Source organism: Anastrepha ludens, chromosome 6 (assembly GCF_028408465.1).
Source record: "Anastrepha ludens isolate Willacy chromosome 6, idAnaLude1.1, whole genome shotgun sequence".
NCBI lineage: Eukaryota > Metazoa > Arthropoda > Insecta > Diptera > Tephritidae > Anastrepha > Anastrepha ludens.
This window is the reverse complement of record NC_071502.1, coordinates 402,794-426,507: the sequence shown is the minus strand read 5'-3', so window position 1 is coordinate 426,507 and position 23,714 is coordinate 402,794. Positions and strand designations below refer to the sequence as shown.

Sequence of the window (23,714 nt, the reverse complement as noted above, 5' to 3'; positions counted from 1 at the left end):
GGCGGATTTATGCACATATACGTAACATAAAAACTTTTGTGACCATTGAATGAATGTACTGAGGAAAGAGCGCTCAGTTTTAAGTAAAATATTGAGAGGTTCGGACATTTTATAATAGAAGTTCGCGCTGATAGAACTAAGCGTAGAGATAAAACTAAGCATATAGTACATGCTTCGCGAAGGCAATGAAACCGGCACACAACTAAATGCTTCCGATAGCGATAGTGAATTTCATACTGAGAGAGAAAAATAAAATAATATGCTGCATGAGACAACCGGAACCAATTATCAGCGATAAATATTTTTATTGAGTTAATTGCAACGTTACTAATAAAAAAATAAATATTGGTTTGACAACAACAAACACGAGGGTGTACCTACAAGTGAATTAAATTTAATAATACTTGAGTCCAACGACTTTTAGATTAATTAAATTACAAGCAGTTGTCTAGACTTTTAACAGGAGTGACAATAACAGATGTCATATCTATGTATACATGCTCATATTATGAAATCATTTAACCTTTTACAATGATCACTTTATTTTTCCTGTTAAATTAATTTCGTTATTTTTTCATAAAAATATAGTTCGTAATATAATAAGTGACTATGTACTGCGGCAGCACAAGTCCATGTACATTTGTATATATGTACGTTATACCTCAAAACTAAATTCCCAGATACTGATTGCTTATGTTTTGAGAACAGAGATAACGCAAAACTATAACTCAACATTTATAAGAATTAGGAAAGGCAACTAAAAAGCAAGCCCCGCACTTGAGGCGTCACTTCACCCATTTGTTTCGAATTATTATAGTGATGACAACAGAAACACTCAAGCCGTTTATATCCGCACCATGCTGTGCTGATAATTCTTCATTGATGCTTCCAGGAACAGCGGCACGCTGTCAACACAGCTCCAACCTCAGTCCGATCATTTTAAGGACATTAACTCTGGTTTTGAGTTTACTTTTGTTAGGTTTTACGGTGAGTATTTTTTGCATTACCTTTATTTTCATTGTTTGCCATGCATAATCTATTGCCACTGAGTTCGGTATATAAAGATATGCCGCCGTTGCCGATTAGATTTGTGCGTGACTATTAGGGCCCAGGTTAGGTTAAGTTAAGATTTTTGTTAATAGTGGCCCCCCTCGGTAGACAATGGAAGTCTTCTGAGACTATTTCTGCCACGAAAAATCTTTTCATAAAAGCCATCTGCCATTCGGAAATGGCATAAATCTATAGGCAACTCCATTTGTGCAACAATATCAAGTTTAATGGAGACTGTTTGTTTCTATTCTGCCAATAAATATTTTATTACAAACGGATTTTCTTATCTATTGAGAGGTTATCTATCCTTTGTTCCAAAGTCCGCTCAGTCAATGTTCACACCTCGAAATGAAATAAGTAATCGATACTTTACTCTGTGAAATTAAGCCAAGTGCAACTTTGATGTAACAAAGTTTAACCAACACAAAATATTTTCATTTGTACCCGTTTTAAATACCAAAAGTAGGTAGGAAGGGGCATGAATCAGCCAATAAGTTTTTCGCCTTTCCTGTTAAAAACTTTTGTAGACTTTTGGATATGCACCTCAGAAGCTCTTTGGAGGGCTTTGGTATATTAACTGCACAACACGCATACCTTAAAGGCAAATCTACGGAGACAGTGCCTCACGAGGTAATCCGAACAATAGAGGGCTCTCTCGAGAGCAATCATTATACCATGACGGCATTCTTGGATATAGAAGGCGCCTTTAACAATGTTAGTACAGATGCCATCCAACGGGCGTTGATAGACCTAGAGGTGGACAGTTGCATTAGTAATTGGGTCATCTCCATGCTAGAAACCAGGATCATCAAAGCTAATATGGGTAATATCAACATAACCAAGAAGGTCCACGGGGGCACTCCATAGAGGGGAGTATTATCTCCACTTCTTTGGCTTTGTGTGATCAGCAAAATCTTAATAAAACTTAATGGAGGTGGGGTAAAAGTGGTGGCGTACGCTGATGATGTGGTGCTAATGGTGTCAGGACTGTGTCCCAATACGATCAGTGGGATCATCCAAAGGGTGTTAGGCGAGCTTAACTCTTGGGCCGCAGGATGTGGCCTTAGTTTAAACCCGCGTAAAACAGAACTTACGATTTTTACCACCAGATACAAGGTACCAACTTTTACCCTACCAAATATCAACGGACAAACTCTTTCACTATCACTCTTCCAATAGACCTACATATAAAGAAAATGGAATAAGGGATTCTGTCTAAACTACTTCGATACCACAGTCTATACAGATGGCAGTAAAATGGATTGTGGTGTTGGAGCTGGTATATATTCTCATAGACTGGGAATTGAAAAATCTGTGCGTCTCCCTAATACCAGCAGTGTCTTCCAGGCGGAAGTACTGGCAATTGGGGAAGCTTGTAGGTTACTAATCGCAGATTTCTATTTTAAGGGCAATATCGCTATTCTTTCGGATAGCCAAGCTGCAATAACAACCGGACGGCTATAACAATCTCTAAAGTCGTGGAACAAAGTAGGAATAGCCTCACCAACTTGAGTGAAAACCATAAAGTAACCTTAATTTGGGTCCCGGGACACCGGAACATAGAAGGTAACGAACAAGCTGATGAACTGGCGAGAGGGGGATCTGCCATGAATAGCGTTCTTGCACTACCAGTATTCACACCATTAGGTGCGGTCAAGAATGCAATTTCCTTAAAATACCTTCACATCGCAGATTGTAGATGGAGAGACCAGACGAAATGCAAAATCAGCAGAACGTTATGGCCCACCTACAACCTCAAGCAATCGTCGACATTGATAAACATGAAACGACGGGACACCTGTAGATTATTGTATTGTATTATACAAGAGCCAAAGAAAAATGCTCGTTAGTTTATTTATTGTCAACTAGTTACAATGCAAATGGAATAAAAAAAATTCTCACAAAAACGTCTACTAAACCGCAGAAAATCAATGCGAACCCTTCAAGAGAAATAGATAAATGAACGCATTTCGATGAATGTGCTCACAGCAAATATATTCAATTGCAAAAAGCACCGTTATGGCTCCGTACTTGTTGAAAGATGCGCGTTTGTGGTTGCCAACGCATCGTTCTTAAGTATTTATCAACGGCTGTAGCCGTGATTTAGAAATTTACTTTGAAACAAGAGTACGGATTTTTTTTGCATGTAACATATAATATTTATGTTTACATATACATTTTGGTTATGATAACAAATGCAATCTCTTGAGTATTTTTAGAGAATCGTGATATTTTTCTGTGCACGCGGCACGCCACTTGCTTGCGCGTATAAAACAAAATTTTGTTGTCGCAAATATAAACATATTTGGTATTGTTGGGATGCTTCAGAAAGAAGAAATTATATTTTTCCTCTTAGTCTTAATTTTATCGAAAATATAAAAACTATAAAAAACGAATTTAATTTTCGAGTTCAACGTACTCTAGCCCACCAAGAAACGAATGTTTAGCAAAATCCAACAGCTGTATTATTTTTGGCAACTTTTTATACGTATGTACGAGAATATGCCCTCCTCCTCTTTTCATACTTCTTACTTTACAAACATTAAACGCTCAATATGTTCAAGTGGGAATACAAAATATTTTTTACTTGAGGTTATGACTCTATGTTATTACTGGGAGCGTGTCATTATTCTGTATTACAAAATTCTGGGTGACAAAATTCTGTAAATTGCAAACAAATTCTGCTTTTTAAATTCTGCTTTTTTAAAATTCTGCTTTTTAAAATTCGGCTTTCTAAAATTCTTCTTTTTCAATATTCTGCATGTTTAATGCGAAAAATTCTGCTTTATTCAAGTTTTGTGATTTTCGTCATACAAGAAGTAACAAAATAAACATTTATTCCATAAATATACATACATATGTATATGTTTAAGCGATAACAATATTTTAGTTTAGCCAATTACATTTAGTGTGACTTAATTCAGTTCTTTTCTTAATAATCCTTCGCAGCGGTTCGTTTTTTAGAAGAGTTCTACGCAAAAATACTGTGGATTGCGTAGCCGGAGTTGGACTGATGAGGGTTATTTTTTTGAAGCGCGGCCGAAGGCCGCCAACGCGAAAAGGAGTTCTACGCAAAAATACGGTGGATTGCGTAGCCGGAGTTGGACTGATGAGGGTTATTTTTTTGAAGCGCGGCCGAAGGCCGCCCACGCGAAAAGGAGTTCTACGCAAAAATACGGTGGATTGCGTAGCCGGAGTCGGACTGATGAGGGTTATTTTTTTGAAGCGCGGCCGAAGGCCGCCCACGCGAAAAGGAGTTCTACGCAAAAATACGGTGGATTGCGTAGCCGGAGTTGGACTGATGAGGGTTATTTTTTTGAAGCGCGGCCGATGGCCGCCCACGCGAAAAGAAGTTCTACGCAAAGATACTGTGGATTCTATCGAAACTGAAGAAAAAATGATTATTATTATTATTATTATTTTTTATTTAATATCTCGAATAATAATAAAAAATAATAATAATAATAAATTAAATAATTACATTACCTCTTTAACATTGTTATTATTATATTTTAATACAGAATTTTGTAATACAGAATTTTGAAAGCAGAATTTTAGAAAGCAGAATTTTAAAAAAGCAGAATTTTAAAAAAGCAGAATTTTAAAAAGCAGAATTTTGTTTTTAGAATTTTGTACATACAGAATTTCGACACCAACCCGTTATTACTTACTCAAGAGTCGAGTGCTAACAAATGGGTAATTTTATTGCAAAATTGTTGCTCTTAATTAAAATACTTACTCAAGCACGCTCAAATTCTCACATTTAGGACATTTTTATTATTTATATAACTTATAAAAATAAATTACAAAAAATATGTTACATTTGAAAAGAACATACAGCATTGTCATATTAGGTAGTCGAAAAAGTCTTTTCGTATTTTGTCAATAGATGTCGTTGGAGTCATCTATCTCCAGTGCTACCAATCACATTGTGTCATATCATATGGTGTTAGAAAAAGTCGTTAGTCGTTGAAAAAGTCGATGAAATTATGGAAAAGATTGGCCATCATCATCATCAAACGGTTTTGAACCATTTAAAAAGGGCTGGTTACAAAAAGAAGCTCGATGTTTGGGTACCACATGAATTGTCTGTGAAAAATTTAATGGACCGAATTAACATCTGCGATTCTTTGCTGAAACGAAATGAAATCGAACCATTTCTGAAGCGAATGGTAACAGGAGACGAAAAGTGGATCAAATACGACAATAATGTGCGAAAAAGATCGTGGTGCAAGGGTGGTGAAGCTCAACAAATGGTCGCAAAGCCAGAATTAATGCCTCGAAAGGTTATGCTGTGCTTTACTGTCAACAACTGATGAGATTGAAGCAAGCGATTGAAAAAAAACGGCCAGAACTGATCAGCAGAAAGGGCGTCGTCTTCCATCAGGACAACGCTAGGCCACACACATCTTTGATGACTCGGCAAAAACTGGGAGAGCTTGGCTGGGAAGTTTTAATGCATCCACCATATAGCCCTGACCTTGCACCATCGGACTACCATTTGTTTCGGTCAATGCAGAACTCCCGTAATGCAGTAAAGTTGGCTTCAAGAAAAGCCTGTGAAAATTACTTGTGCAGTTTTTCGCCGAGAAACCAGAAAAGTTTTACACTGATGGAATAATGTCTCTAGAAGAAAAATTGCAAAAGGTGGTCGACCAAAATGGTACATATGTGGTTTAATAAAGTTCATCATAAATATTAAAAAAAATGAGTTGAAGTTTGATTAGAAATATGAAAAGACTTTTTCGACTACCCAATATTAAGCCATTTGCCGGAAAAAAGATCAATATTATTCATCTAAAATAAATTGGCTACATCGTAAAGCACCACCAATTGGGAAATAGGTATATGTTCATTTTCGACAACGAATAAATTCAAAACAAATAGTCACACACGACCAGTGTTGTCGGCCGATTGCTTTGTACGGAAAATTAAATTTGTTAATATTTTTTTGAACTGCACATGCACCTATTTTTGTAAACAAGCAACATTGAATTTGTTAAGGCAGCCACTTGTCAAGCTAGAGCGAGAAAGTTACCAATGTACACCACCATGATATGTAAATACATATGTACATATGTATATAGAAAATGGTGCATTAAAATTTCATAATTACGTTTAAAAATACTAAAAAAATCCCGAAAAAATTACTATCAAATCGGAAACCACGCACCACCAAAGTGTGTGAGGTCCGCAGCCTTCTCCAAAAACGCAATTACAAATACACGGCATACTTATTTCGTGAACGGGCGTAATTGGTTCAAGATTTTGTTTGTTGAATTCACAACTACGCTTACCGGCACTACGACCAGTAAAAAATAAACTGTCTGTACTGTTATCAGATCAAAAATCTTATATTTGCAATTTATTTTCATTTACATATAATTTGTCATTTGTGCACATGTATGTATTTATGAAAATTCAAAAATTTAAGGGCCTACTCAAATTCTGAATTCACTTAGTGGTTATAGTAATTATTATTTTAGAGCTCGTAACTGTATCTCTATAAGTTTTCATAGAACTTCAGGTTGATATCGTTTTAAACATTAATTAATTTTTTTTGCTGTTTAACGTTTTCCATGTAAGAGTGGATATGATAACAAGTTTTGTATTTAGCGGTGAGACATGTAAAATGGCCATCTACAAGAATGCGTCTTGACATGATTAGTAATGACTTTCAGAAACAACAGCTCAATCGAAGGAAAGCAACGTAGTTAACCTAAATTCATTTATGTATTAGCAAATTATCTATAACTCAACTGTTTATAATTCAAGAGAAGAAGTTGCGTTTTTTTTTCAAATTTCGCATCTTCGGAATTCGGCTTTTGATTATTATTTTTTGGTATGTTCGTACACTCGTCTCGAAGATATGTTCACGGTTTTAGCAACATAGCATGATTAGTTTGTTTGTGAGAGGTATAAATAAGACAAGTGTTTTTCGTGTTTGGCGATTTTCTGCTATCGACTCTTGGCTCTCCTGAACACTTCCATTGGGGCGATTGGGCTTTGGTTTCGATGTCATAACCATATACCCATGACTCGTCACGAGCTATGACTCTTTAAGCAAATCTTGATCATCGTTGACGTCGTTCAACAGTTCCTTATTGATGCTCATGCAACGTTGTTTTTGGTTTGAATTCAGTAATTTTGGAACGAACTTCGCTGCTACACGCTTCATGCCCAAAATTTCCGAAAAGATTGCATGGCAACTTCTCTAATTGTGATTCGACGATCCTCCGTAACAATTTTCTTCACTTTCTCATCATTTTCATCGGTTGTTAATGTGGTGGGGCGTCCAGAGCGAGCGTCGTCATTCACATCTTCTCGACCTTCTGAGAAAAGCTTGTACCACTTGTAAACATTTTTTTGACTCAGAGTACTCTCACCGTATGCCACTGTAAATATTACAAGTGTTTTTGAGCACTTTTCCATTTTTGACGTGATAACGTCTTATAATTCGATTTAACAGGCTGCACGCACGAAAAAATGTGTCGTTACCTTGCTCATTAGTGTTACCTTGCTCATTTGTCGTTACCTTGCTTATTTATCGTTACCTTGCTCATTTGTCGTTGCCTTGCTCATTGCCGTTACCTTGCTCATTTGTCGTTACCTTGCTCATTGCCGTTACCATGAACTGCAAGCGAAAGCGCGGAACGAACAAAGCAAACGAACGACAACGTTCGACATCTTGCTCTCTCCTACTTAAGTGTATGTATGTATACGCGCATATGTACATATATAAATTCACGTATTTGTATTTGCATATGCCTTCTTATTGATTATTATTAATTTGATTTACTTGAAGAATTTAAAATAAAACCAAGTTTGTTAATAATACCTGTTGTTTTAATGTTATTATTATTTTTTGACGTGATAACGTCTTATAATTCTATGTAGCCGGCTGCACGCACCAAAAAATGCGTCGTTATCTTACTCATGCGTCGTTGCCTTGCTTGAACAGCATGTTATGTTATGTTATGTTATGATATGTTATGTTATGTTATGTTATGTTATGTTATGTTGTGCTATGTTATGTTATGTTATGTTATGTTATGTTATGTTAATGTTACCTCATTCTCTATATCCATACAAAATATCTATCAAACAAATAAAATTTAAATTTTCTTTTGAAAAATGCAACCATTCAATCAGTATTTTCTTATGACGTTATCACGTTAAACTATGGCGTTATCACGTTAAACTATCGTCAGTAAACCGACTTTACAGACAAGCTCTTTTTTTACACAAAATTTTATGCAACTTCTTTGATCCATTTTTTCGATGGCAGAAAATCGTCGAACACGTAAAATTCTCGTGTTATTTATGCCTCTCACAAACAAATTAATCATGCTATATTGCCAAAACCGTGAACATATTTCGAGACGAGTATACCATACCAAAAATTATAATCGAAAGGCGAATGTACGTAGCCCGCGAAATTTGAAAATTCACCTTATTTTTTTAACAAACCTCGTGCATGGTGTGTATATATACATATGTGTATATAATTAGCGCGTACACCCTTCTGAGTTCCTCCTCGTATTCGTGGTGTGCGTCTTGATGTTGTTCCACAAATGGAGCAACCTGCATTTTAAAGCCGACTCCGAACGGCAGATATTTTTTATGAGGAGCTTTTTCATGGCAGAAATACACTCGGAGGCTTGTCATAGCCTGCCGAGGGGTGACCACTATTAGAAAAATCTTTTTCTTAATTTTGGTGCTTCACTGAGATTCGAACCTACGTGCTCTCTGAATTCCGAATGATAGTCACGCACCAACCCATTCGGCTACGGCTATGTTGTGTGTACACAATAAATATATGTATGTGCGTAAACGTATATGTATGTATGAATTAAAATTAACATCTTGTTCTATTGTCAAAAGACATTAATTTGAAAATATAAATGGATATAAAGTACAAATTTATGACTGAATGTGCATATACACCGATGTACATATATAATATTACGTATCTGGTGATCTGCTGTGGGTAAAAATATGTGGGCATTACTTGAAACGGATCGTTGGGATCAATTATTTTGTAAGTATTTTTTTATTCAATTGTTATTATATAAGAATGTATGCATATGTAAAAGTAAAGAATGGTTTAGGTAAGGACGCAATCGAACTAAAGATTATATTACCGGAGCGTTTTACTATGTATTAGTGAAACGTAAGACGAGTATTACCCCACTTACGCCTCGGTGTGTCGCGACTGCAATTTGGTTTTCTAAATATTACATGATTATGTGATATTGCTTATAAATTTTTACGATAAAAATTTGAACACATGGATTATTTCAATAAAATGCTAGTGTTTTAATTTCGCGTGGTCAAAAAGGAATTTAATTTGGGATTGAAAATCTTTATAAAAGTATATGCAGTTTATGTCAGTGAGGTTTTACTCAACGTACATATGTGTGTACATACGCAGCTTTGCCATTATATAGAGGCATTTATATGCAGCCATCTCAGGTGGCCGTGGTTGCCAATTCGTCCATTCGCTTGGTGCCGGGCTCGAAACATATTATGGACAGCACTTGTTGGAAAAGCATTTAATAAAAAAACCATTTGACGTTCGGAGGTGGCTGTAGCCAGCGGTTGGTCCAGAATTGACTACCGAACGAACTAAACATAACTATCAAGAAATTGACTGCCAGTACTATGAATTTGACCCTGACAGTAGCTATACTTAACAAACTGCGAAGGTATACACAGCTAGGTGGGGAGGACAAATTCAATTAGCATCTAGACTAAGGAAAGGAATTAATTAAACCTCCTTTTTTTGTTAGGCATATAATACAATTTGGCGGCCGCCGTAGCCGAATGGGTTGTGCGTGACTACCATTCGGAGCACATAGGTTCGAATCTCCGTATGAAAACTTAAAATTAAGAAAACGATTTTTTCTAATACCGGTCGCCCCTCGGCAGGAAATGGCAAATCTCCGAGTTTTTTTCTGCCATGAAAAACCTCCTCATAAAAAGTATTTGCAGTTCATAGTCGGTATTGGGAAATTTACCGAATTACATGAAAAGCAACAACTCCGCATTTTCTGCTTAAGTTGACATAGCTGGTTTGATCCAACTGCTAGATATACAAATGAAACCAAGGTGCATCAATACAAGATCATAACAGTAGAATAGCTGATAAAAAGGCATCAATGAAATTTTTGAAATAAGCGCATTTTTCTTCTTTGATATGCCGCCTTTTTGTCGTTTTCAGTTATCACCCACTCTTGGGCAAGGGCATGGTATATATGTATGTGTATTATAGCCAAGTTTCGTTCAGATATCATATGTTTTACTAGAGCTATCATGTGTCTATGCATCTTGATTCCGTTAGGCCGTTTATAATGTGTATGGGCAAAGTTTAAACTTAATGTCTGCACTACACGCCCTTTTTTTTAAATTATTTTTAAATAACCGCATTTATTTTTCTTGTATAAGTACATACATCATTTCGATTGAAAAGTTTGAATACATACATTTGCTCTGAAAATTACTGAAATTTAGAATTTTTGCCTTTAAAAATCGCAGCTTCGCTCAACCATATGTATCAATTTTTACTGAGCTAGCATGTTTATGGACAGACGGCCAGACAGGCATGCACTTTAAATATTGTATAAATAATTAGCACACAAATTATTTGTTGGATGCTTTGTTGAACGTCTCAATTTGTTCCACAAATGTAGAGACCTAAATCTTTACTCCGTCTCCGAATAGCAGTTGGCTTTTTTAGAGAAGCTTTTTTATGGCGGAAACACAATTGGAATTTTGCATTGCCTGTCGAGGCAACCGCTATTAGAAGTACATACAATATATAATATATATATATATATTTATATTAGGGCGAGTCTATTCGTTTCAAGCCCATTTGGATTCTACATTATATTCTAAGAAAAAACTTCATTAGAGCATAGCCCTAAGGCCAATTTTGTGCACCAAAATTTTAGAAGAAGCTATCTTTTAATAATACGAAAAAAGAGAGAGAGTTATGGCTATGAAGGTAGAAAATAGAGAAAATATACTTATAGTTAGAAAAAATTTATAAAATAGGTTTTCTAATATAATAGTATAGTATAATTTAATTGCTTATTTTCGGAAGTTTTAATTTGATAACCATATAAAAAAATGGCATAGTAACTTTCCCTATTACCACATTAAAAAATTTCTGTGGAACCAGGATAATTTGTTACGAAATTTGGTCTTTTAGATAAATCTTACAAAATGTATTGTAGATAATTTGGTCTCCACGATAACTCATGTTTTTCCCAGCTAAAACAATAGTGTCGTCCGTGTCTGACAATAATGATCTATAACTCGTATTAATCATTCATATTGATCTATAACTCATAATTGGCGAAATAGCAAACATTGTCAATCGAGTAAAAAGTAGATATAAAAAAGATATTCTTCGTAATCCTCCGCACAAATTTGTATTGCCATATTAACTTTGCATTAATTAAAAATAGCTTCTTTTGAAAATTGGCGGCTCCATTGCCAGCGGATTGTCTGGCCAATTACATATATGGGGAATGTTTGTTGCGTTGATATCAATGATATTATTATTATAGACCTATTATATAAGTAGTTAAAAAGTTGAGAAAATAAACGTATTTTTTATTTAAAATCCTTATTTTTCTTATATCTTCAATTTCGATTTTTTTCTGTTCGAGGATATTAGTTCCGACTTCAAGTCCTACACGAATTCGTAATTTTTATTACCGACCAATGCTTCTAATTAAACCCTCTAGCCATTTTAAATCTTGCTTTTTTTTACTCAGATATGCATCCGAACACGGATTATGTTTAATTGAGTATGTAAATAGTTATATATTAGGTGCGTAAGTAAGTTCCTGCTGTTTGTCAATAGATGCCGCCAGCAGTGTGTGCTAGTTGATTCTAACATAACCTAAACGTCATAAACCAAGCTTAGACATATGGTAAACAAACTGCTTCGACACATTAGAGATTTTGTTTTGGTATCATATACTTTTGGTTTTGTGAAAATTTCTGATTTTGTGCCGAATAATCGCCATTTGCGGGAAGTGATTTTCCTCTTTCATTGGAAAAAACGGCGGCTGAAGCGCATCGAGAGCTACAAAAAGTTTATGGAGATGCTGCTTTAAGTGAAACAACGTGCCGAGATTAGTTCCGTCGCTTCAAAGACGGCGATTTTAATGTTGAAGACCATCCGCGTGAAGGAAGGCCAAAAACCTTCGAAAACGCTGAATTGGAGGCATTGCTCAATGAGGATCCGTCGCAAGAAGAGCTTGCTTCAGTATTAGGAGTTACCCGCCAATCCATTTCCAGGCGATTGCATGCTTTGGGAATGATTCAGAAACAGGGGACTTGGGTTCCTTATGAGTTAAAACCAAGGGATATTGAACATCGGTTTTTCGCCTCTGAACAACTGCTTCAGCGGCAAAAAAAAGAAGGGTTTTCTTCACCGCATCGTCAGGGGTGATGAAAAATGGATTCATTACAGCAATTCAAAGAAAAGGAAGTCACGGGGACTGCCCGGTCATGCTTCTACCTCGTCGCCTCAGCCGACTATTCACGCTGCGAAGGTTATGCTATGTACATACTTGGTGGGACCAAGTTGGTGTTATTTATTATGAACTGTTAAAACCAAGCGAAACCATCACTGGGGTATCGGCATCGACTTCAATTGATGCGATTGAGCCGAGCATTGCGCGAGAAGCGACCGCAATACGCGGAGAGGCATGAAAAAGTGATTCTACGGCATGACAGCGCTCGGCCTCACGTTGCCAAACCCGTTAAAACCTACCTTTAAACACTGAAATGGGAAATCCTACCCCACCCGTCATATTCTCCAGATATTGCGCCGTCCGATTATCACCTGTTCCAATCGATGGCACATGGTCTAGCTGACCAGCAGTTCCATTCATATGAAGACATCAAAAAATGGCTTGATCCGTGGATGGCCTCCAAAGATGAACAGTTTTACCGCAACGGTATATGAGATCTACCAGAACGATGGGAAAAAGTAGTAGGCAGTGATGGACAATACTTTCAATGATTCACTTGTCACCATTTTTTTTTTTTCAATAAAGTTGTATTTTCATCAAAAAGACAGCGAGACCTTAGTTGCGCACCTAATATATAATTGGCGCATAAACCCTTTTTGATGTTGTTCCGCAATTGGAGGGGCCTACAGTTTCAGGCCGGCTCCGAACGGCAGATATTTTTTTATGAGGAGCTTTTTTATGGCAGAAATACACTCAGAAATACCCATTGTCGGCCGAGGGACGGCTGCTATTAGAAACAGCTATGTATCATGGTGTTTCATGCCCGGAGACGTGTAAAACTGCAATTATTTGCTGAATTTTTTGGTAGTCACATATTTGTGTAGTGGCGTTTGTAGGCATTTGTAAGGCATAAAGTTATAAAAATCGAAATGATTAAAACTGATTGGCCGGTCTCTTTATTGATTCAAATTTAATGGAAATGGGTGCAAGATCTAATACCATTTTTATACAAGTAATTGCTCATCATTTCACTTATATTAGTTTTATTTGTGATTCATTTTCAAAAGAAGATTTTGTTCATCATAGTCTTTTGCTAATTCCTTTATGTAGTACATATGAAGGTTTGTATGTACACTTGGAGCAAGTATTGTTTTTGTTCGCTTAATGTGGACCACGTTATTTATAAACTATTTCCTTTTTCGATATTCTGCAGTCGATATGTACTTAATTTAATATTTAATGTATGTATGTATGCAAATTATGGTATTTACAATATCGAAATTGATATTGAAAACTTCCTGTATTTTATTTCTTCAGATTTGGCATTTTCAACGCATTTCCCATTTGGAAACTGAAGTTAAACAGTTGGACAAAGTCATACTCAGCATGCAGAAACGTTTGGGCTTAACAAATTTAGATGACGAAGACGATTATCGAAAGGTAGTAGTATTTGAATAAAACTATTGTCATAGGTATCATTAATAATTTTATATAACCAATATTTTTCCTTTATTATATTATCGTAAATGAAAATGTATACCTTCCTCGACCAAACTAGTTTTGTAATTTGTGAAGTAGTAATTTAAAATTTTTAAAGTAAAGGTGTTTCATGTGTTCTTCAAGTGTTTTGAAGTGTTTTGGACGCCACCGGAATGTATTCGATGTAAACAATGCAAAACCTCGAAATATGGAGGAGACGAGGGCTTTTTATTGTGCATTGATCTTACTAGTCACTCTACTGTTGATACTGCAGCACTCGATAACTGCGATGGTCTGTGGTTAGATGAAGATCATGACCATGAAGTGTCAGCTGAAAATTCGAAGAAGATCCATATTCATTGATATTGGCTAAGCACCTGAGTCGTTTACTGGAAAAAGCATTTTTTAATAGGTATGATAAGGAATGTAAGATGATTTTTCAAATCATTGATTTATAGACACTTTTTAGCTTTTGCCCCGAAACACAAATGATAGTACCGCATACCTTTTGAAACCTTATTAGCTCTCTCGTCGTTCGTGTTTTTTTTTTTCTTTTCTTGATTTATATAGTGGGCGCTTGTAGTTCCGTGGCTGGTGAATCGATAGCGTGTAAGTGGTTTTGGCGCATTGCGTATTGCAGCATCATTGGACAGTGCATGGTCACTATCCAACCATATTGGTGTTTTTTATACCTCATATACTTATGAATATTTCATCTGCTAATAGGGAGGGTCGATCTAAATAACTGGTGGCAGTGACAGCTAAAATGCAACGATGGTTTTGCGGCATTTGCTTCAAGATGCTTTCGGTTACTATGCCAGGAGCTAAACTTTTGAGATGTTGAAGGTAGTCTGATGGCCCTCTATCGGTGAACTCAGTGTCGTGGAGAAGCCGATGTAATTTTCTTTCGGCCATTTTCCGCGAACGTGTTGATCTTCAGTAGTTGTGTAGCTTTGTCCAGATGTACTGAGATACATTGCTAAGTATTTAAAACATATATAATAAGTAAAAAAATAATAATACATACATAAATAATTTTTTACTAAAACCGCAATTTCGCACTTCGAAAACCCATATCTCGATTTCGGGAGCTAGCTTCTAAAACCGAAGAAATTACTTTTTTTCTTACGACTCAATCTCTAAAAAAAATTTATTTGATCCAATACCCAGAAAAAAAGTTGATTTGACGTCTATTGTTATATACTTAAATATATACATAATATAGTACTTGTACATATGTATTCCCTGAAAGCAAATAAAGGGTTTTTAGGAAATGGCAATATTATGTCCACGTTTTTGCGAATTTTCAACGTCTAAAAATCATTTCAATTTCATCAATATCTGAAATTTGTTAAATCATAAGTTTAGACACTTTTCAGTTAGTTGCTGCTTCCATAATTGTATTGATGGACAAACTCTCTCAATTTCAACCAGCGCAAAGTACTTAGCTGGAAACTGAACATTGAAGAACGGGAAAGGAAAGCAGAAATGGCTCAGTATGCTTGTAAATGTATGCTTGCAAGAAGATGGGGCCTTCAGCCTAAGTAAACTTTATGGTTGCACTAGCGAAAACCCGCCCGTTCCGCTGGTCGTCTTTAAAAAAATCTAGATTAATTAATTAAATTAAGCCGAAAAATACTGCGTGTTTTTTATAAAAATTCTCGCGCATGTATATACTCACGCAAATTTACCGTTATACTGTTTTTTTCTCGGAACGCATTACTTTGAAGAGCATGTGGTATATACAATTTGTCCGTTTTACAGTACGCGATGACGCTCAAAAAATCACTTTAATTATCTTCTTTTGTAACCACAATATGACGTCACTATTGAATAAATGTTGATCAACATTGATTTTATTTCTTTGTTTGAAATAATTTTAATATTTCGCTATCTTTTTGGCAATTAAGAAAAAACTTGTGTATATACTCACGTAAATTTACAACTGTTCACTTTGCACTAACAAAATAAAATTTCTTTCTTTTCCGGCTTTATCGCGGCAAATAATATTTTGAAACAATTTTGCGTGAAAATTTTTAAATATTTCAGGAAATCTTCGTTTCCTATCAAATAGATGCAAAATATTCTAAATATTTACTCAAATGGTTGTTTTTATCAGAAAACAATTTTAAAAACGTGGTTTTCTCTGGAGAAAAAATACTCACTTGTTGTTTGCTTGAAAATCACATCAGAAAGAAAGTTTGAGCGCGTCGTTGTTCCGTTCTGCATTTGCATAGATGCGCTCCCCTTTACACATAAACAACAACATCAATCGTATGATACATACACTTCGTCGTGTACGAAAAAGCGGAGAAGGAGAAGAGAACTGTTCTATTCCCCTCCGCTTTAACCCAGCGATGTGTTCAGGTGCAAATGACTTTTTGCGTGAAGTCTGATATAAAATAAGTTCTATTTACTCTTCTTAAATTTATATCAACTTTTCCAGGCGAAGTAAAAAAACTGACATATATTTGCTTCAACCGTATATTTGTGAGTACACAGGTAATACGTAAATATATGAATGATATAATATCTCATATTAGCATAACCTTTCTGCAAAAAATTAAGGAAACGATCACAAATCATGCCGGCAATGGTACAATGAATTAACGTTTATATAATAAGCGTATATGTAACATTTTAAAATTTTTTTAGAATTTTTTTTTAATTTTTAATAATAAGTGGTCTTCCTCTTTATCTTTCTCTTCCTCTTCCTGTAGCTATAGCTTTTCCTCTTCCATCTCCAGCTCCATCTCCATTCTTTATCCCGGAAACGGGCAGTAAAAATTACTTCACTTAAAAGCTTTCATAACAGCTTCCATCTGATACCCATATTGTACAAACACATCCAAGGGTACCTTGGTCCACCTTTTCGGCTATATCTCGAGACCCTGGTCACTCAGAGACCTAAAAAATACTCTGTATTAAAGCACTCATCAGTAGCTTTGATTTGATAGCCACAATGTAAAAACACATCCTAGGGTTACCCGGGTCCTCGTTTTGGCCTTCGGCAGCGCCACCTGGTGGCGAGTGGAATCAATAAGCATATTATACTAACCTTCTCCGTTGGGAAAATATATATATATACCAAATTTCATAATAATCGGCCCAGACACACACGACCCAAATGTATTCAATTCTAATGAATGCTATGTGCGGTACAAAAAATATGTGCGGCAAAAAGCAAAAACACACTCACTTAACCGACGCACCGCACACACACGCTATGTAGATAAGGCACCATGAGAGCATTTAGGATCGGTGGAAAGACAAAACTTATGGTCGTGCCAGTCTTTTATTGCGACAAACTCAGTACACCTCGGGAAGGACTGATTACATCGTCCCAACGGTGACAATCAATAGGAATTTTGCCCCTCTCTTTCCATATCAGAAGGAATGGAATAAGGGACTTTCACTATACAATTTCGACACTACAGTCTATACAGATGGTGCGATGGTCTATACACTTTATATATTCTCACAGATTTAGAATTGAAAAATCGGTGCGTCTTTCAATATGAGAAGCTTGTAGACTAATAATCGCAGACTTCTCTTTTAAGGGCAATATCGCTCTTTCGAATAGCCATATTGCAATCCAGGCACTGGATTCGGCTACACAACCCTCTAAGCTGATGAAACAAAGCAGGAACAGCCTTTCCACCTTAAGCTGAAACCATAACGTACCTTTAATCTGGGTCCCGAGACATCGGAACATTGAAGAAAACGAAAAAGCACATGAACCGGGGATCTGCCGTGAAAAACATTCTTGCAGAACCGCAATCTCTTCAAAATACTTGTGAATCGCGATTTGTAGACTTAGAGGTCAGACGGCATGCAAAGTTAGCAGAACGTTATAGCTCACCTACAACCACAATCAAAAGTAAGACAACAGTGATAAATATGAAACGAAGGGATGCCCTCTAGTTGATAGGAGAGCAAGCAGTCAAAATGGGCATCCCTTAAAGTATATACTATCATAGTTGTGATCATCCGGATAAACAGGAAACTATCTTCCACTTCCTCTGTGAATATCCTGCCCTATGTAATGCAAGAATGTTATCCTTGATAAACCGCTTTTTCAAAACCTCGGTATAGACGTAAACAACCTTATCTTAAGGTTTCTCAATCGAACAGTCTAGATGTGAAGGAATATCTCGTATAACTTGTTGATAGCGAGAATGTGCATCAAAATGCAACTACTCAAAGTATTAATTTCCAATTAACGTTTGTTTATACTCTTTTTTATTTTTAGTATAATCGAGTGTTTATTGATAAAAAAACAATATTGGACGATGACGACGAGAAATTAATCGATAAGGAAAATGATGAAGACATCGACGACGATGATTATGACAATGAATACGATTATGAGGATTTTAGAAAGAAATTAGCTGCTTTGAACTATGAGGATGAAAATGAAAATGAAGACGATATTATTGTAGCTAATGCAGATTTAAATGAAGAGAAAGATGATGAAAGTGAAGAGGAAATAGGCATACCTGACGATGGAGATGTGTTTAATGACTTTTCCAAATTCAATGCTACCCGGAAGAAAAAGACGAGGTAAATTAGTGCTTTCTTAACCGTCTACCAGTCTTGGTACTCAAAGCATTCTATTTTTTAGCGTGCGCAAATCTCGTTCTATTTCACCAGAATACTCCAACGAAGAGCAGGTAAAAAAAGATAATTATAAAATCGGAAGAAACAGAAGCAATAATGCAAAACAATCACATAATCAGGAAGGGAAAATATTGGTGCTTAGGTAAGTCTAATAAGAATAATATTCTCTTATTTTTTTTTTACTTTACACTTTTATTGCCTTAAAAATAACTCTTAACGAAGTACTGAATTTCGAGTGAGAAGTTTTTCAATGAATACTTTTTTCATGGGAATGCGATCAGACAAGTTGGTCGATATTCATTTGATTGTCTTGTTTTAATCACAGATGTTATTAAATTTGCACTTCATCTCCTTTTTTTTGGCGCTATAATCGCTTAAGCGATTTGGATGAGTTCAACTAACAGCGCTATTATTTTGTTTTTTCTCGAGCTGGAGACAAAACAGCAACAGAAACTCAAGAATGATATAATGTAAGATTGTGTCTTCTCAAGTACGGTGACATCAGCATAGAAATTAAACAAACAAAAAAAGAGGAAGAGTACGCGAAAGTAAGTAAAGACAAGAATATAGAATAATCGTGCACATATACATCTGCACACACCGGTTTGTTTGTTTTTGGGGCTGACGTTCAGTTAATAAACTCCTCAAAAATGAAATAGCGGGTTTCGAAAGGTGCCACCTTATACATTCTCTATATCCCGACTGAAATTAAATCCTTCTCCGCTTAGTACTTCCAACGCCGGGGTATTTCACTTTATTTGCACAACTTGATTTGAACTATGTCTAAGCCATTTAAAACTTATGTATTTCATCGTTCTATTGTCTGTCGTAATCGACGTCGCTAACGCTTAAAGGTCAATAAATCTATGGCAGAAAATTTTTTCCTAACACTTCGAAAATCGGATAGGTGCTTCTGTCTAATATAATTGAAGAGTTCACAGTTCATTACAAAACAGACACGAGGTCAAGGCAGCTATATATTATATTAAGCTCACACTTCCAAAGTCTTATTGGTATCACACTGACTTGGCTGAAAGACATTACATTTTCAAATATTTCGTTGTTGGCTCTCAGTTTTCAACATATTGGCTTACACCGTTCTGTTCTGCACGGCAACTGATCGTTTGTCACTTTTCATGAACTTGCCAGAAGAAAATCCTCGGACTAAATTCTGCAGCCTCTGACAGGGAAGAGTTGTTCAGTTACTTCCTCAAAAGTATTGCCAGTACCGGTCTTTCGGCTAAAGGAACGAATTACATAACAGTTTGTCAAAACAAAAAATAAGTGCAGTGCTACCATCTTTTTGTTGTTTTAGGTGGTTTGTGAAATGAGAACAGTTTCTCTGTTATTACTCACTCAATGCTTCAAGCAACTTGCTTAGATCAGTGACTCCAAGTATACTAGAATATTGCATGATAAGGCAGAAAATATTGTATTTTTATAAGTAAAAATGCAGTATACGCTTGCTTGTTTTTTTTTAACTTTAGAGCCCCACGCCGATAGAAATTTCAGAAAGTACTCTATTAGTTAAGAGTAAAAAAGGCTGTATTTTATGGAATATTAAATTTTTACTGACTTTACTATTTAAAATAGTTATATATAAAACTAAGTAATTCTTATAATTTCTATGCGAACTAAACTTCGTAACAATTTGGTCTATTATTCTAAACGTGTTTTTTCAGAAAGGGTTCTTTTGGAGATATATACAAAACTGTGATTCTTAGTAACAATGAAGGTACACTTTTCGACAGAGTAGAAGATAAACATACAATATTCGTATCAAATAAAGAGGGTTTAATACAGATATATATATTAACAGCGCTGCCAACTATCTAAAATAATTTAAATATATCCAAGTTATTTACATATTATTACAAGATGGTGTCAACCCTAAGTTATTTAAGAACAGGTAGTAGAATTGAACTGCCGTTTAAATTGCAATCTATTGCAGCCCCCACTTCCAACATTTCAAAGCATCAGCTATTGAGAAATGTAAACGTATAATATTATACGTTAGGCATGCACAGTGGGATCTTATAAGGCTCTTGACCGGACATTGGAAACGCATTGATATTGCTTGTGAAAATGCTTGCTTTAAACAATCTACTTTCTGGTGACACGTAAAAATCTTGAAATTAAGCCTCTAGCTGATAGAAGAAAATTAATTACCCAAGATATATTTTGAGTTCAGATTTCAGAATTTTGCGTTCTTAATCGTCATCAACAAAGCTCAAGGCTAATATTTTGAGTTATGCGGTTAAGATCTAGACACCTATACTATATATGTATGTAACCAGATTTATCCAGAACAGGACGTGTGTGCTTTCAGCTAGTGCACAGTTTTATATTTTCTCTAACCGATACAATTTTATACGCAACATTGAGTCTTTATTTATAGACGACCATCTCAAGGCAGCAAAGCGGATGGCAAAATTGAGCACGGAAGGTCTACAAAAGAACAAATGGGACCAAAACGTTCTCATAGGCGTAATTTGGATGATCGTAGATATAAAAATGCTATTGTAAAAAATGGTAGGTTTCTTTTTTCCACATTTCTTTAAAACCAATTACAAATAACTCTACAAAATATTGAATCCTCCTTCTTTCCTTAACTTAAATTCTTAACTATTTTAGTGAATAAAAATTGAGCCCATAGACAACGGGCGCTAAGTACTTTCGGTAGTCGTTAGGCTCCTTAATTGAAGCAACTTGCACACTCACATTAACATCAGCGAAAATCATCGAATCTTTCTAAACGACTCTAATTTCGTTTCAGCTAAATCCACGCGACAAATACAGACCACTTCCAATAACCCAGCGGCACATTTTCATTTAAATCGTAAAATACCAGACCGCTATGCTAGCATTAAAGTCGATTGTAAGTATAAAGCAATAATAAAATCAATAATGCATGACCTTTCGTGAAAGTTTTAACATTTTTTGAATATTTTCTTGAGATGAATAAACAAACTACATATACAGTAGGTTCTGTTTTTATGCGGCTTTTTTTTATGCGGTTTTGAAATAGTGCGGTTTTTTTTAAATTACAAAATGCATGTCGACCCATCGGGAATTGTACATATAAACAAGATTCTAAACCAGCTAAGCAAAAACTCATCACAGATTACATCAGAAATGCTAACCCTACAAGTATGGAACCGCCTGCATAACTATCTAGATCAGACGTGTACATTTCCTCAAGTGACGAAAGTGATTTTACGCCAAATCCTCAACGAACGCGCAACATGTGGGAATTGTCTGATTCTATTTCTGACTTAAATTTATTTTTCGATTCTGACGTTTCTTAAATAAAGATATACTTTTCAAAAATACAATATTTTGTTTATGCGATTTTATTTAATTATTTCAGATTCATGCGGTCTATGGAACGTATCTATAGTTATAATATGGGACTAGTACCCTTTTTTTATGCGATTTTATTACATTATTTCAGATTTATGCGGTTTTAGCACTTTTGAAACGTATCTATAGTTTTACTATAGAACTAGTAGCTTTTTTTATGCTGTTTTTTTTATGCTGTTTCTTGCGGAACGTATCTACCGCATAAAAACAGAACCTACTGTATACACTTTTAAACATTTCTAAATGATAAGAATTGTTTCCCTAAAACACAGCAGTTTGCAGGTACATATGTACTTAAGCACACGCAACATATCTTAATACGATATCACCTTTTTCTCTGTACTCAACAGCATATTCTGGTGACATGTACATCGGCCACCCAAGTTGGTCAAATGAAATTGACGTGGATAACTACTTCAAAGTAGAGAATGGCATATTAACCGTGCATGAACCGGGTCTTTATTACGTATACGCTCAGGTGTGCTATAACAATACTCACGACCAAAATGGTTTTGTAATATTCCATGGTCATAAGCCATTCCTTCAATGTTTAAACACAGTACCGACAAATATACCGCACAAGATACACACGTGCCATACCAGCGGACTTATCTTTCTCAAGGAGAGTGAAACAATTCATTTGCGCGATTTCCATAGTGATCGAAATGTCATTTTGAAGGATGCCAATAATCGCAGTTACTTTGGACTGATAAAAATATAATAATCAAAGTGAACAAAGGCGATGATTTAGTAATCCAATATGTATGTACGAATGTAAGAATACTGCAATGATATTGTAAAGCAAATAATGATCATTATCAAGGGTAGATCCTGCTTTGAGGGCCGTGAAATTACTATTTGAATTTAATCAAATCCGTCGTGAAAACGGTAGAACTGAAAGAGATCGTAATTCTTGTCTAAAAAAGAAATTTAAAAAAAAAAGAAATATTGAATTTCAAACTTATATCTTGTATGTTAACTAAGAAGACCCCGAGGAAAATGTAAAACTGAACTTTTTGAAGGATTAAAACCAAATAACCAGTTTGACTTTACTTTACCTACTTACTGTGAAATACGAAATTGGGCTCGTTTAAATTTAATGACAACGTAACATCTTACGTATTCACAAGTAGTATATGGACCTAACAGTAAAGTAACAGTAAAATAACTTGCAATAAACTTTTCCGTTTGTAATAATGAAGCGCATTTGTATACTCTAATGACCAAAATATGTTTATTTATAATTTATTTGCATTTGCGTTCACACTTTAGTTTTTAAAGCTAGAAAATATATCATTTTTAGACACTCAATTTTGCTTTTGAGGTCGTATTTATTGTTATTACTGAGGTTAATTACGAAATAAATACTATTTCGTATGTATATAAGAAAGCATGTATGAATTGTTATAAAAGTATGAATAAAGTCAAAATAAAACTTATTTTTTGTATGAATTGAATGTATTTAGACTGCGTTCTAAACAACAACAAATCTTATTTTATAATTAATAATAATAATTCGACTGCGCTAGCTTATTTTTGATTATATTTATGTAACTCGTATTTGCTGCTAAACTCGAATTGTGCAAGTTAACATTTTCTAATTATTTAATTTATAAATTTCTGGGAGGGAGCCTACAGTTTCAAACCGACTCCGAACGGCAGATATTTTTATGAGTTAGAATCTTTCATCCATGCTCTCACGGCGTCGGC

At 35.4% G+C, this 23,714-nt stretch overlaps 1 protein-coding gene across 7 annotated transcripts; it reads left to right on the top strand.

The window, feature by feature from the left end:
- LOC128867331 (protein eiger) lies at nt 1-23,443 on the top strand. 7 transcript variants are annotated; one of them, XM_054108454.1, is made up of 8 exons: nt 1-987; nt 13,860-13,985; nt 18,274-18,584; nt 18,646-18,783; nt 21,040-21,173; nt 21,418-21,519; nt 22,355-22,766; nt 22,833-23,443. In XM_054108454.1, the coding sequence occupies exons 1-7, from the start codon at nt 820-822 to the stop codon at nt 22,723-22,725; spliced, it is 1,350 nt and encodes a 449-aa protein (XP_053964429.1). In that variant the 5' UTR covers nt 1-819; the 3' UTR covers nt 22,726-22,766; nt 22,833-23,443. The 7 variants fall into 7 exon arrangements, with proteins under 7 accessions (XP_053964429.1, XP_053964428.1, XP_053964427.1 ...); XM_054108453.1 differs by having other exon boundaries at nt 2-311; nt 589-987; nt 22,355-23,443; XM_054108452.1 differs by having other exon boundaries at nt 2-383; nt 589-987; nt 22,355-23,443.
- Nucleotides 23,444-23,714: the final 271 nt, after the last annotated feature.

What these genes read in the sequence shown, in the direction of transcription:
- LOC128867331 (XM_054108454.1), top strand. Translation starts at nt 820, where the DNA reads ATGACAACAGAAACACTCAAGCCGTTTATATCCGCACCATGCTGTGCT. An exon ending in AAGACGATTATCGAAAGGTA is followed by an intron (nt 13,986 to 18,273) that starts GTAGTATTTGAA and finishes TTTTATTTTTAG; the next exon opens with TATAATCGAGTGTTTATTGA. An exon ending in TGCTAGCATTAAAGTCGATT is followed by an intron (nt 21,520 to 22,354) that starts GTAAGTATAAAG and finishes TGTACTCAACAG; the next exon opens with CATATTCTGGTGACATGTAC.